We start from the raw sequence: 15,148 nt of genomic DNA, 5'->3' as shown, positions 1-15,148 counted from the left end.
CCAATTCATTTTAAGGGAGGGAAAGGCGAAAAGCTTAGTTGGAAACTTTACCTCTTGTTTTTTTGACAATATCTTCCATTTCTCGATTGTCAAAGCCATAAGCACATAAATTTTCTTCAATGATTGTGGATGCTCCTAAATAAGTTGAACAAAAAGGTAGATACTTAATGATCACGAATCTCTCTCTCTCTCTCTCTCTCTCTCTCTCTGTGCACTGTGGATGGCAGGAGAGCTAGAAGCTCTTACATATATTGATGCATATATTGATGTATTGTTTATCCATGAGTCATGACAAGACATGTCGTCGATCACTTGTAGTCCTTGTTTTGAGTTGCTTTGGTCCCTAGTAAATGTCAATACGGCTCTGTATGTGTGTATCTTGTTTGTAAAGTTTTGACTTAATACGATAATGAATAGTGGCTTTACACAAAAAAAGGGGTGTGTGTGTGGGTGATTAGAAATGATTAAGTAATAGTTAGGCATCTGTACACTTTCATTACAGGGTTTGTCATCTATGTAGGTATAGGAATATGTACTTTTCCATGGATTATTAAGCCTGGTAATGATCTTTGGCAATTGAACAAATCATCAAGCTGGTGGAAATCTAATCTTTGTAAGATTTGGAAAATTAAACTACCTTTCGAGCAAATACTGTCATTCTTTGGAGTCGTCTAATAGGAGTGTTAATAACCCCCACCGTAAAAGATTGCCCTTCTCTAATAAAGAGCCTTACCCATGTTTGAGAGGCTTATGTATCACTTCTCCACTGTGCCCCAAATGCTGTCCATCATGTCTCTGGTCCCTGTGATACTAAAAAGCCTTTATCTTTGTTAATGAGTCGGTAGCTCAAGAAAGGTAAACCACTTCTCCACTGTAGAAGCTACGTGTGAAGAGAACTCCCCGCAGATAAGCATGTCCTCTCTCCAATGGCATGGCCTCTCTCTGTCTTGACTTGCTAGTTGAAACGAGTCTACCCTCTTCAGTTTAATGGTGGCTGGAGCAATCTGGTGAAGTCTTGCAGATGCTGATCTCCAAGCCTGGATAATAACAACAGCAAACCTGACCCCGAAATTTTCCAAGCCATGTATCTTGGACATGCTGAAAAATTCAATGAAAGCTCAGCTGTTGTGGTCCTCCGTCAGCAAGAAAAATAATCACTAGTCTCTGTAGCAATAATTACATCCACGAATCCTCACCTAGAAAAATGACCCTCACAATAAGCTTCAACAACAACACTTTGATTCGACTGTTCGGTTCAATAATCCCCAAACCACACCTATATCATGGTTGAGTCATAAAATCCCAGGCTACGTAAGCCCTCTCTGTCCTTCCATCTCCACCTGACCAAATGAAATTCCTAAAGAGGCTGTTCATCTGGCTGATGCATGACCTAGAGAAGGTCCAAAAAGAAGGAATATATGATGGTGGTAAGTACAATCTAGTTAGCAACTACCACTCCATGTTAGAGATAGCCTGTTTGTGTTCCAATACAGTAGCTCTGCTTGAGGCTCAAGGGTAAGGGTGCTAGCTTCTGCTCAGATGTGATATTGATGCCCACATGACAACCAAGGTATCTCATTGAAGTGCAGTTGAGAAGTATCACAGTAAGGTCCTGTCCCTTGGAGCATGCAAGAGGTATGGATTCCTAGAAGGCAAACATATTGTCCAGAATATTGTGCTTTCGAATAAAACTTAGAAGAGTAAGGTGCATGATGTTTGGCATTTGAAGAGATAATATGAGACTGAATTGCTTTAACAAGAATATGCAGGTCCAAGAAAAATAATTTGTCTCCACATCTCCAATATGTCTCCATTGCCTTATGGGATGAGGTGAATCACTCCCTCAGACAGCCTCCCTGGCATATCTCCTGATGGCAAAATCTCTAGAAAGGTTGCAAGAAGTCGTGTGCCAATAAGGTCCCAGTAGCAGGACCTCTGCCAGTGGTTGATCTTGCTAGATTTGTCACACCATCGAGCTCTCAAGTATCACATGGACCATCTAGAACTTCAGCTAGTCACACATTGTCTATTTTAGAGGCATCTCCACCATGTACATCTTTTGGCCATGCACCTATGGATCCTCCGAGGTGACATGTTGAGGTTGTATAAGATCCACACCAGGGTCCAGTTGGCAGTTGGCTTGGTTACAACAATTTCCATTTGCTTGTGCTAGATATGGAGAGCCAAAGAAGACTTAAGAGGCAGTATCTATGGGGCTGCTGCAAGGCTCAGGAGGTATGGAGGAGAGCCCTCACTGTAGTCTTTCATGGTATAGCATAGACTATTAGTGACATCGGGGATAAGTAGCTTGGGTCATGGATAGAGGCCTTGCTTGCAGTATGGTGATTTTCATGGAAGTTAGTCCTATTTGCTTAAGCAAGATAGCCATGCTAGACTCCTCATAGACACCTCTTTGCATGTGAAGCCTCACATGCAAGAGGATGCAGAGCAGCTTTGAGAGGATGAAGAATAGAAGAGAGGATTTCTTGTGGATGTGGGACTAAGGCACTTTCTTCCATACTGCCCCTCATATGGTTTGGCATTACAGCCTGCCGGATTGGTTGTTCACACAACCATTGTATTTGTGATTACTTTGTTACTCTTTACAGAGTTTCTTGTACTTTGTATTTTACCTTTTTGGCCGAGGTGTTATCAATAGAATTTTCTTTTCTTGAAAAAAAAAGGGCTTAGTAGAGAATTCCTTACTCTATCTTGACCTGCAATTTGTGAAACGGCCATTCAGTTACTGTTTTAAAGAATTGCCCATATTAATATCTCAACCCAAGTGGTAGGGAAAATTATGCTTGTGAGACAAAACCTCAGCAGGTCAAAGCAATTATACATAGACACATAATTGTGATGTAATACCATATCGTAAGTGCTTAAAACATATACTGCCTAAGGCAAAAAAATGATAACTATCAGATGCTATCAAACAAATTATTTCCTGACCTTATCTGGTAACTTTTTAGCAAAATCTTTGAGCAGCATTGCTACTTGAATGTGTTGCCCAGAATGCTCAGCAGCTTTGATTGCCAAGCTATGGTTGTTAGCATCAACAAGGTAACTTGTGTAAAGATGAAATCTGTCTTTCACAGTATCTTCATGATTGTAACTTTGTGCAATGTCAAAGGCCATCTTCCACATATTAAGATCGATGCAACATTCGATAGAGTTACCAACATCACCATGTTGAATAAATGCAGCCACCTGTATGTTCTATATCACGATCATTGCACAGAATTGAGAAAAAAGAAACCCATCATGTTTATGAAAATTTATCCCAGGTGATTGGAGTGGAAGATGCAGATTGTAGCACAAAAGTTCAAACAGCTACCAGCTCGAGAATATTGCCAAACTGAAGAAGAAACTTTAAGAAACTGAAAAATCCATTTTTAAAAGAACAGAGAGATTGGCATTCCTAATGCTAGTTGCTTCCCCAAGACACAGTCATCTGCTTGACCAACAGCCAAGCTTATGCAATTATACACAGATGCTGCAAACCTTTCTGCATACTATCTGTTCTTTTTGGAAGAACTTCACAGAAAATTTCAGGTGCCTTTTGTTTTGGAGGGTCTACCCTTAATGTCAGGCTACCTGCCACATGACTGCATGTATGTGTGTGGGCATGGGTGTGCATGCACTTGAGAGAGAGAGAGAGAGAGAGAGAGAGAGAGAGAGAGAGAGAGAGAGAGCGATGGCAGACCTGCGCACATGCCTACCTGCCTGCGGACGCATTTCCCCTGACCTGCGCGACTGTTCGCCTGCTTTGCGTGCCGACTGAGTTCCTGCCGCAGATTAGCGCAGGGTTCCGTCTACCCTGCCCGACACTTCGAGTCCTGCCCTTGCCTTCCAGAGGTCCATTTTCTGTCCTACACGCACTCGGTCTCAGCACACCTGTGTATCATCATCGACCTGATCTGTGTTAAGAATCGCGCCGAACACACACAGAATGCACAAGGAGAAGCTCACTCAAGAGACAAGAAGAGAGATGGAGGCAAAAACGTTTTCTTGCTGGTTTCTTCTTCTTCTTCCACACTCTTTTCAATGTACACAAGGTATAGATAAGATACAACATAAAAGGAAAGTGGCCTACTAAGTCAAACAATGCATAACCTACTACACTAGTTGACTGGCGCTATAACTATGCCAGCTGTAAATAGGTGTAACAACCTGAATATAATAAGTAATGAGTCAGTGGCCATGTGAGAGTCATAATGACCACCGACGTGCTAAGTGTAGACGTGTGGACCCATCTAACCAGGCGGTCCATCATCAATGTCCACATGTGTTGAGCTTGTCATCTCAACAATCTGCATCCTGACATTCCTGTGGCACCCTGCCCTGTGTTTGACTCTGAGAATCTGTCTTTGACGGCCTACTCTAATCCCAGAAGGAGACAGATTGTGTAAAAGTCTATACAAACAGTACCGCAGAGTATAGATTTGCGCAGAGGACCTAAGGTACAACGACGTGCACAGATAGAGAGAGCGCCCTGTAAATAGCTTTAGATCTCTTGTTAAAGTGGTGATACAACATGGCTAGTCCGGACATGGGCTTTATTGACCAAACGGTGGCAGCTCTGAGTCCGGATTCTGAAACAGAGGAACCAGAGGATATGGTTCGTGGCACAGAGGAGATGCCACCTGGTCCTGACTTCCAGCCTGTGGGCAAACGTACCAAGCATACTTCGGAAGATACAATGGATCATCAGGAACGTTCTTATACTCAGGTTGCTTCTGATTCTGTGGATTCTCAGGATGTTGATTGGGAGCATTTGTTAGAGTTTGCCAACACTCTGCTTGGTGATTATGTTCAACATAATCATGAAGCCTTTTCTGGCTCTAAAATTGAAGATGTTCTGGAAGCCACTGTGGATCCTAAAAATGTTTTGCGCTCATTCTCAGTGTTTTATGAACGTACTGTTATACTCTTCTTCACTGGTAGGATTCCAGTGCTTTCCTATATTCGCCAGTGGCTGCAAAGTCTACTACAAGGGGAGTGTGTTGAAGAGATTTTTGTTGGGCCCCGAGGCTTTTATGAGGTGTTGTTGAAATCCGAGCAGCATCGTGCCGATTGCTAACTAAACTGCCATTGTTCTTTGATCGCCGTTTGGTCCATGTTGTGCCATGGCGCCCAATGGCAGATTTTCAGTGTTTGCTTCAACATGAATGCCCGGTGTGGGTTGAAGTGGAAAACTGTCTGGCTATCTACTGGCCATTGTTAAAGGATGCCATGGCCGTTGTGGGCACTATTTTGGTTCCCCTGAGCCTAAGGGCCACGAATTGTAACCGTTTGTGTATGTTATGGGACACTGCTCGGAAAAGGCCTGCTTGGTTACGTCTTAATTGCTCTGGCATGCATCCTTTGCACTTTTGTTTGAAATGGGGTAATTTTGCAAGGCATTTTTTTTTCGGTGGAAAATTGGGGCATTTTATGGCCGAATGTCCAGCGAAGCAACCGACTTCAGATGGTGAGCATGTTTTGTCTCCCATGGAAGATATGGTGCTTGATGCTCCGTCGCAAGATGCGACCCAGCCACCTAAAGTTTTGGATAAAGGCAAACGACATGTTTCAGGTTTGGATTCCCGTAACAATGACTGGGTAGATATACGTGCCAAAAAAGATAAAAGGTTTGATGCTGGCATGGCGGATACTGTGCCTAATGCTTCACAAGATTTCTTGCGTACTTATATGCGCAAGAAAGACATGTTGTCTTCAGAGCACACTACTCATGCTATGGTTTCTTCTATTTCTCGCAATCAACCCACTAGGAAAGTATATATGGATGGTCCGAAGAGCCTGCATGCTAAGTTGGCTTTTGATGCTAGAGGTAACGTGATTACCCCATGGGATCGTCACTATCCCCGTTCCATGCCCAAGATAGTGGATACACTGTCTACCTCTAAATCTGGTCGTCGGAACTCTTTTGCCGTGTTAGCTGATTTTTTGGATGAGGGAGTCCTTGACATTCTAGCAGAAAAGGTTAAATCGAGGCAAGCTTTGCCTCGTTCCTGATTTTCTTTTTTAAATACATATGAAGATAGCCACGTGGAATGTGCGAGGCATTTGTTCTCGCAATAAGCAACATGCCATGTGGAGTTTATTGCATGAGAATCAGTGGGATGTCTTGTGTGCTGTTGAGCACAAGAGTCACAGTGAAGTAGAAAAAGTTGTGGATTGCCATGGGTTTCACTTGTTTTATAAAGGGACACATGCCATGCATTATTCTAGTGTGCTTATGATTGTACATGAGAAATATCAGCCTGTTCTTATTAAAAATGATGTACATGGTCGTTTTGTGGTGATTGAAGTTTTATTTGAAGGAGAGATCTTATGGTTACTTGGCCTCTATGCTCCAAATGACCCTTTATCCCGCCGGGATCTTTGGAATACTTTGCAGACCTCCTTGTCACTTGGCAGATGGGGTTTTTTGATGGGGGATTTTAATATGTGTGTTGATCCTTCACAGTCCACATCAGAGCATTCGGTGATGGACGCTCTGGAAAGACGTGTGGAATGCGTTTGCTCTTGCTATACTTAAGCAAGATCTCTGGTCATGGCTACACCCTTCTTCTACAGGGTTTACTTTTCATTCTGCGCAATATACAACTACATGGTCGCGGTTGGACCGCATGTACATCATGCAGAATGATGTTTTTCTTCCTGAGATGCTGGAAATGAAAGTGTTGCAGCAATATGCCTTGTCGGACCATTTTCCTCTACAGCTTGAGATGCTTGTATAACCCATTGCAACTTTTAAGCAAATTCTGGACAGACTCCCTTTGCCTTTCAACTCGTCTTATTTGAAGCATTCAATCTTTCAGAGTTATATGCAACAATTGATTGATAGATTTTTATTGGACTTCTCCTTTGAGGGAAATGCTTCTTTTGAACGATTGCTCTCTAATGTGCAGCGGGTTGTTCGGCAGTATGGGATCCATCATGCCTTTCTTTGTCGGCGGCGTCGACAAGCAGCGGAGGAATTACTGGCTTTGGTTCGTTCTCTACTGGTGGAGACTCCAGATGATGTATTCCTGTTGCCATTGGCTATGCGTTTGGCTGATCTTATTAAAGAGTTTTAGTTGAAATCTTATCAGTAGGCCAAATTGCAAAATTTGACGGAGAATTTGCAAGATAGTGCTTGTCAGACTCATAAGTTCTTTCGAGCTCTCCATGCATCCCCTGCTCGAGAGAATATGACTAGACTCCAGGATGCAGGAGGTTGTTCGGTAGTATGGGATCCATCATGCCTCTCTTTGTCGGCGGCGTCGATAAGCAGCGGAGGAATTACTGGCTTTGGTTCGTTCTCTACTGGTGGAGACTCCAGATGATGTATTCCTGTTGCCATTGGCTATGCGTTTGGCTAATCTTATTAAAGAGTTTCAGTTGAAATCTTATCAGTAGGCCAAATTGCAAAATTTGACCGAGAATTTGCAAGATAGTGCTTGTCAGACTCATAAGTTCTTTCGAGCTCTCCATGCATCCCCTGCTCGAGAGAATATGACTAGACTCCAGGATGCAGCGGGTTGTTCGGCAGTATGGGATCCATCATGCCTCTCTTTGTCGGCGGCGTCGACAAGCAGCAGAGAAATTACTGGCTTTGGTTCGTTCTCTACTGGTGGAGACTCCAGATGATGTATTCTTGTTGCCATTGGCTATGCGTTTGGCTGATCTTATTAAAGAGTTTCAGTTGAAATCTTATCAGTAGGCCAAATTGCAAAATTTGACCGAGAATTTGCAAGATAGTGCTTGTCAGACTCATAATTTCTTTCGAGCTCTCCATGCATCCCCTGCTCGAGAGAATATGACTAGACTCCAGGATGCAGACGGTCAAATGGTCATTGATCCTCAGACTATTGTGAATATGTGTAGGAATTATTTTCTAGACCTTCTTGGTTCTACTCCTTTACCTTCTGACCAAATTACTCATGCCCGCTCAGTTTTCTATGATTTGGTCCGCAATCAGGTTCCACACGACATGCAAACTACTTTGGAGACAGATATTTGTGAGGCGGAGGTTATGGATGTTTTGTTACACTTGCCCAAGGATAAAAGTCCCGATTGGGATGGCCTCACCAATGAATTCTTTGGGGTTTTTTCTACCCGACTGGTGAAACCATTGAAGGACTATGTTTCAACAGGTTTGGGAAACGGGGTTCATGCCTTCCTCATGGAAAGAATGACTTATCAAACTGCTTCCAAAAGTTCCTTTGCCATCTATGTTGAAACATTGGCGACCAATTTCTTTGATGGGTTCTATGTATAACATCTTTTCCAAAGTGATGGCGAATCGGCTCCATAAGCATCTTCCTGCCATTGTGCATCCTCTTCAATATGGTTTCATTAAGGGCCGAAACATTCTGCATAATGTCTTAAATGTGCAAATGGCTATTGACTATGCAAGGCACTCTAATCAGGAGGTGGTATTGATCCAATTGGACCTAGAAAAGGCTTTTGATTATTTAGACTGGTCTTTCGTTGCAGAACTTATGTCTACTATGGGCTTTGGTACTCGGATGTCTCGTTTGATCTACACCATTAGTGCTGCAGCTTCTTCGCGAGTTATGCTGAATGGTGGTGTTATCGAGCCATTTGTCCTTGCATGCTCTGTGAGACAGGGTTGCCCTTTGAGTCCTCTCTTTTTTGCCATTACGACTCATCCGGTTCTTTCGATGTTATCTCATATGGAAGCTTCTACTTAGTTGGCTGGATTGTCTCTTCCTTTTGGATAGCACTTCATTAGTCAATCCTTGGCTGACGACAGCTTTATGATTTTGCGTGCGGACAAGGATAATCTTCGCAAAGCATTAGATGTTTGGACTCTCTTTGGTCATGCTTCTGGTCTTCGTATCCATGCTTTAAAATCAACCATTCTCAGTTGCACGAAGTCAGATTTGGAGTCATTGGACTGGCAGGGAATGGTTGTTCCCCGTGGTTCCATTGTTAGGCATCTTGGGTACCCTTTGGGTGTTGATGTTCGGCCAAAGCAACTACTAGAGTGGATTTCACAGAAACTGGCAGCTAAATTTCTGTATTGGAAGTCACAGGCTTGGCCCTTCCATGTTCGCCTCAAAGTAGCTCAGACAATTATGTTACCAATGCTCACATATTTCTTGCCATTGCTGCCTTAGACTACTACTAGATTGAATGCTTTTACTCAGTACATTCGTTTCATGTTATGGAAGGACTCCTTGCATGTAGGCATTTCATGGATTTCTTGGTTGCATGCATGTACCCCCAAACATATGGGTGGTGGGGCTATTTTGGATGCTGAAACTCATATGTTGGCACTCCGTTAGTCTCTTTTTCGTGCCATGTGCTTGGATCATCACCCGTGGGTCTTTATAGCCCGTTATTTTCTTGAGGATCATAGGCTTGTGCATGCTAATACCCAAACTCGGAGCTCCTGGTGGCATGTTCTTAATGCAAACTCTCGGTTTTCTAGTCCTTCATCATCCCTACTTGCTCATTTGGTATGTTCCTGGAAATTGGTTCTCCAGAAGGCTCAGTGGCATCCAACAGAGGACCGCTTAGCTACTAACTCTTTTCAACTGGAATTGTTGGCAACCTCGCGATTACTTTCTTGGGAAGGCAAACATGAGCTCAGACCAAACTTTAACCGCATGGCACGCTTGGGCTTGACTTCAATTGCAGATGCCACCCTTGCCAGTCGCAATGTGTTGATATCGTTTCGTATAGCCAGGAGGCTTTTTAGGATCCCTCGTGGATACTGGGATTTATGGGGACAGCTTTTGATGGTGCTCCAGAGTAGACAACCCTTTCCTACCCTTGCTTTGGATCGTCCTTGGGCAGGATTGGGACCTTGCAGGCCGCCTGAATTTGGAAAAGGCCTTAGCTAACCAGGTGTATCATCTTCTGATTAAAGATCATCAATGGCTGGTTACTAAAGCTAATACTGTATGGGGATTGCGTAAATCTCAGTCATGGTGGAAGGTAACTGTGATGGAGGGCTGGTTGAACAAGACACCATTCAAATGCAAGGTCTTTCTTTGGAGGGTAATGATTGGTGGTCTTCCTCTTGCTTCAGCCCTTTCCAAGCGTCGAATCTCAAACGGCAATTGTTTCTTTTGCACCACCAGTGTGGAATCGGCCCGTCATCGATTTATTTCTTGCCCTCTCGCTAAGAAAATCTGGTCACTCTTGTCAGCGGTTTGGCGAGCGGTGGTTGGTTTCTCGCTAAGCCCTTTTGATTGGGTTTTTGTGCGGCCCAAATACCCCACACCGGCACAATCTCATATAAAGATCTTGTTTCACTTTCTTAGATACTGGGGTTGTTGGCACAATTGGACCATTCGGAATGCTTTTCTTTTTGATTCAGCCTCTAATGTTCAGGGACACATTGCTAGGCTTAAAGGTCTCTTGCATTGGCAGATAGATCTCATTCGGCACTCTGGCTTACTCCCTTGGGAGGACTTACTTCCCTGGCATATGGCAATTTCCTCTGCGTCTTTGCCATGACTTTTGTAACTCTTTTGTCGTTTAGTACTTTATAAATATAACATCCATTATGAAAAAAAAGAGAGAGAGAGAGTGAGCCCTAGTCAAAGTTTGAGAGGGACATTTGGAGCTTTGACCATGTCTTTCTTCCCAGTTTTGGTGTGTTTGTCAATTATGCTGCCGTGCCGGATGGTTTCCAGGCCCCCAGGGTGAGTGCCATTTTATCCAAACTGCCCAGATGACACATCAGCATTTTTTCACATTATTTTATGTGCTAGCATCAGGTTGGCCAAATTTGCAGTTTCCAGCTATGTATAGCTGGTCACTTTGTTGGGGCAGTCAATCACTTTTTTGCCTCACAGATGCTCCGTTAGGTGGCTCCAGTCTTCTCCTTCTCCCTCGTGGACAGCATGCTGCATACTCTCCATCTCCATCACCGTTGATGGTGCTGTCATCATTATTCAGCCTAATCTAGTGCCCTCATTGATGCCTTGGGCTGCATGTAGGGACTGATTAGTCCTCATTGTGTTTATAAAGCCACCTTCTTTGTTCATTGCAGATCATTCTTCTCCTTTTGCTTTCTCTTCTCCTCTTCTTTTTCTCTTCATGTTCGTGATTCACTTCCATTGCACACTCTCACATGGTATCATTGCCAAAGTGAGGATATGGCAGTCTCCTATCAAGAGGTCCCCCACACTGAAAACATAAATTTTCAGCGTCGCAGAGGTGAAGCTGCCTTACACTATTTGGGGCCGCCTACAGCAAAATGCAGATTTTTGTGGGTGTTTGTAGGTATTGAAGATATCTTATTATCGGTTCAATGGCTTTGATGACTCTGACGAGGAGATTTCTTATCACTCCTTTGACCGGCGGTGTGATCATTGTGAAGAACAAAGGTCTCACCCTTTTGTTTGGTCTCACCGTTGGGAGCAACATTCTCCTTCTTCTCACCCCTCTCTCCATGTTTCCCATAGAGCCCATTCTACTAGCTTTAAATTGCCTCACATGGCACCACCTACTCAAGTGCCTATTCTCCCTTCTTTATCCAAAGAGAACTGGCTAGACGGTTCTAACTATTCACTTTGGTCATGTAAGGTGGGATGCATCCTTGACACCTTCGATCTTTGGGAGCTTGTTACCCTACATATTCCCCGTCCTGTGGAGGATCCCCATGTGGGAACCACAATGGATCACGTAGCCCTCTTGAATCGGCTCAACTCTCGAGCCAGATCTTTCTTTTAATGAGCTTACACGGTTCTGTCTTGGTACATGTTTGCAGGTTGAATATAGTGGCAAAAGTATGGTTGAAGCTTGTATCTTTGTATCATAAAAAGATGTTTGCTCATGGGATTTGTCTTGAGAAGAAACTTTAGATGCTCAGTGTTGATGACTCCCTTTCCATAAAGGATAACATCAATAAACTAGAGGATATGAGGGATGAGCTTGCATCTCTCGGGAGGACTATATCTTCAGAGGATATGGCATTGATTTTTCAGACTCAATTGTCATCTCCAAAGTTGATGTGTTCTACACTAGCCTTCTAACATCAAGGACTTGAGATTACACGAGCAAAGGACCCTCACAGTCTTAGTTACCCTTTGGGAATTGATTGATAGGTAGGAAGCGATTGACTAGACATTGTTGAGTGAAGAGCTTGCCTTTTTGAGTTTGGAGGGATGACTTGCATGTGGTTGGTGGCCTATCTCCTTGTGTTGGAGATCACCAAGTCATCTGTGAGGATTCCACTCCAAAGTCGAAAGGGGTAGCTTGCAACCTCGTGAAATCGCATGTAGGCCATAACCTCTACTTGCACCACAATGTAGACTATTGTTAGTGATTGGAAAATTTCATGAGGTCTAATCAAACTTATGTGATGGACTATGTACCTCCTGGGTAAGGGTTGAGTACTTAAAAACTTTCCAAATGATAGGATCACCCATATTGCCTTGAACCCTAATGCATATGCTTATTCCAACTTCTGGAGTCACACTTGGACCATGATCTTCTAGGCAAGAAAAAACCCCACAGAGGTCATCAACCGCCACATGATTTTCAACACCTTGAGACTTAGTGCTCATCATTTCAATCATCCAAGAGATACTCTTGAAGTAAGGTGGAAGCCTTTACTCACCTTTAGTGCAATAGTGTGCCAAAAAACCTTTTGTTTGCCCTACTGGTTTTGGAGCATGACAAGTAGCTCAAAGAGGTTGGTGCTAGTGGATCTCGCTCCAAAAGGCTTTCACAGCAGGTTTGGGAGGAGGGAAGTAGAAGGCAAAGCCAAAGGCAAAGAAATATGAAATAAAAGAGGACACAAAGGATTCTAAGAAGAAGCCCAAGTGCCCACACTATGGAAGGGGCACTCATTCGGAGAAGTATTGGTAGAAGTACCCCCCTTTTAAGCACATGGAGGAGTGGATGAGTCTAAAGATTCGAAGGCTACCTCAACTACCTCTGAATCATTGAGTCCGTGTTCATACATTTATTCGAGGAGGAGAATGCCACTCTTGCTTCTTCTATGGCGAAGCCTTGGCTTCATTAGGGCTTCTTTCCATATGACTTTCCAATAGGATTAGCTTCAACAGATGGGTTTCAAAGGGGGATCTATCACCATTGGTGACAACTCTTTCATACTTGTTTGTGGAGTGGGGACCATTCCCCTAGTGTTGGGTCGGTAAAACTCTTCAGCCAAAGTTCTCAATGTATGAGATTTGGGATTTGATCTATTATTTGTTCATGGTCTTACATAGCTAGGTATCCACATTGTGTTCACGCAAGATGGAGTGACTATGAAGGATACTTCTATTGGAGCGGTTCTGTGGACAGGTACATAGGAGAGTGGGCTTATACACTCACAGCCCTTTCCGTGAGGACTTCCCACAAGCTAGAACCACTTTGGTAGATCTGATATGTGCGCCTCAACTTTGATACTATCATGTGGCTTTTCGGGAGAAGATGGTGGAGAGACTTTGTGATTTCCCCCATTTACACTCTCTGCTCTAGCTGCTTCAAGGGCAAGCAGCATAGGCAACCTCATTTATAGGTTGCTTCTAGGAGGGCTTCTACATCGTTGGAGTTGGTTCACACCAACCTTTGTGGATCTATGAGCATGGCCTCCCTTGGGAAGGCCAAGTATCTGATGTTGATTGTTGAGGACTTTAACCATTACGTATGGCCCTATCTCTTGGAGTACAAGAGCAAGGCGTACTCCAACTTTTGCAAGTGCAGTAATGCAAATGTCTTTCAAGGTTTGAGGTGTACACACAGACTACGATGGCGGTGAGTTTTGTTGAATCTCAAGATTTAGACTAGGAGTACTTGTTGGAGCTTACCAATACATTGCTAGAGTGATTATGTCAACCACAATCGAGAAGCACCAAAATGGTCTCCAATGGTGGAGAAACCGCCCTAAAAGCAGGCAGTAGTAGTCCAATCTCTCTTCCCAATAGCTTCAAAATGCAAAAATGAAAATTCCTTCTCCCTTCAACCCCAATTCAGCTTTCCCAAACTTGAATGGCAAGTTTTGCCAAGTGGCAACCTTCCAAATTGACTTTCTAGCATTATCTAGCCCATTAAATTAACTTTCGGAATAGACATTTTAAAAATTAAGTTAAAATTTATTTTTGTGCCCAGAAAAAATTCTAACTAGCTAGTAATAAAACTGGCTAGGCCACTTCATCTCCCAAGTGTCAGTGTGCCATTTTTGACCATTAGATCGATGTTAGGTACTATTAAACACTACATCTCTAGTATCACCAACAATAGACACTTATGGGCAAATAAATGACTTAGGCAATAACTGGCACTAGATACCACTTAGTATCTATGCGACATAATTAATTGTAACTTTTACCTTTGAAATCCGTTGATTCTCTTGGGTCACGGGCTCATTAATTTACACTAAACTCAGTTGCACCTCACATGTGTAACATTTACTTAAACATGTGATTAAGAATTAATCCACGTGTTAAGTGAGGCTTGCAAAAATACATGTCCTCATGATAGCCCTCCACCTTAAAATCCTTGCAAGCATCCCCAATTGCACTACCAGATGCATCAAAAGAAAAGTACTCCATTGGAATTTCCACAAGGCATTATAGTACAACACAACATTGCACACTGTTGTTCAACCATTCTACGTGTCTAAGATATTTTGAAAATTACCAGCCAACATAACATAACATAAGACTCACAAAGAATCTCAAAAACATTGTTAAATTATCATGTGAAGGATCCATTAATCATGAGCTCAATTAATTTGGAAAAACTAAACCACAGTATAGCATAAACCATGGCTAAAACATCAATGGCATTATAACATATGCTGTTGTCCATAAAATCAGTTGAATACCATTGAAATTAATCCCGTACACTAAAAACCAACATTTGATAATTAGCCTTTGATGATTATTAATTGATGTAAATGTGTAGTTTTAGAGCTACATATAATAACCATACCATATGCATACCAAACATAGTGCGTAGAGCACTGAATAGTGATCTCCTTGCAAATATATTGTTAGCTACAGTACCTTGAATGTATGCTGAATACATCCAAGATCCACTACATCTAGAGCTATCCATCACTAAGGAGTAGAGGTGCTAGCTCCCTCACGAGCATCAGGTAATGCTCTAGACCCTTGCTTTGCCGAACTTGACTAGAAAGCATCAAGATAAAGCTACAACAATT

General features: G+C 42.9%; 1 protein-coding gene across 1 annotated transcript in view; it reads right to left on the bottom strand.

The window, feature by feature from the left end:
• The window catches only part of LOC148036517 (uncharacterized), a 307,373-nt gene that overhangs the window by 16,587 nt on the left and 275,638 nt on the right, over positions 1-15,148 (bottom strand). The window contains exons 17-18 of the mRNA XM_087678942.1: positions 2,953-3,210; positions 52-135 (exon numbers count right to left, since the gene is read on the bottom strand). Coding sequence (XP_087535068.1) covers positions 52-135; positions 2,953-3,210 — 342 coding nt within the window. The remainder of the gene's footprint in view (positions 1-51; positions 136-2,952; positions 3,211-15,148) is intronic.

The sequence above is a fragment of the Lygodium microphyllum genome, chromosome 5, assembly GCF_053477565.2.
Source record: "Lygodium microphyllum isolate KBCC chromosome 5, Lygodium_microphyllum_v1.1.10, whole genome shotgun sequence".
Classification (NCBI taxonomy): domain Eukaryota; kingdom Viridiplantae; phylum Streptophyta; class Polypodiopsida; order Schizaeales; family Lygodiaceae; genus Lygodium; species Lygodium microphyllum.
Note: the sequence above shows the minus strand (reverse complement) of the source record. Positions and strands in the feature narration are given on the sequence as shown.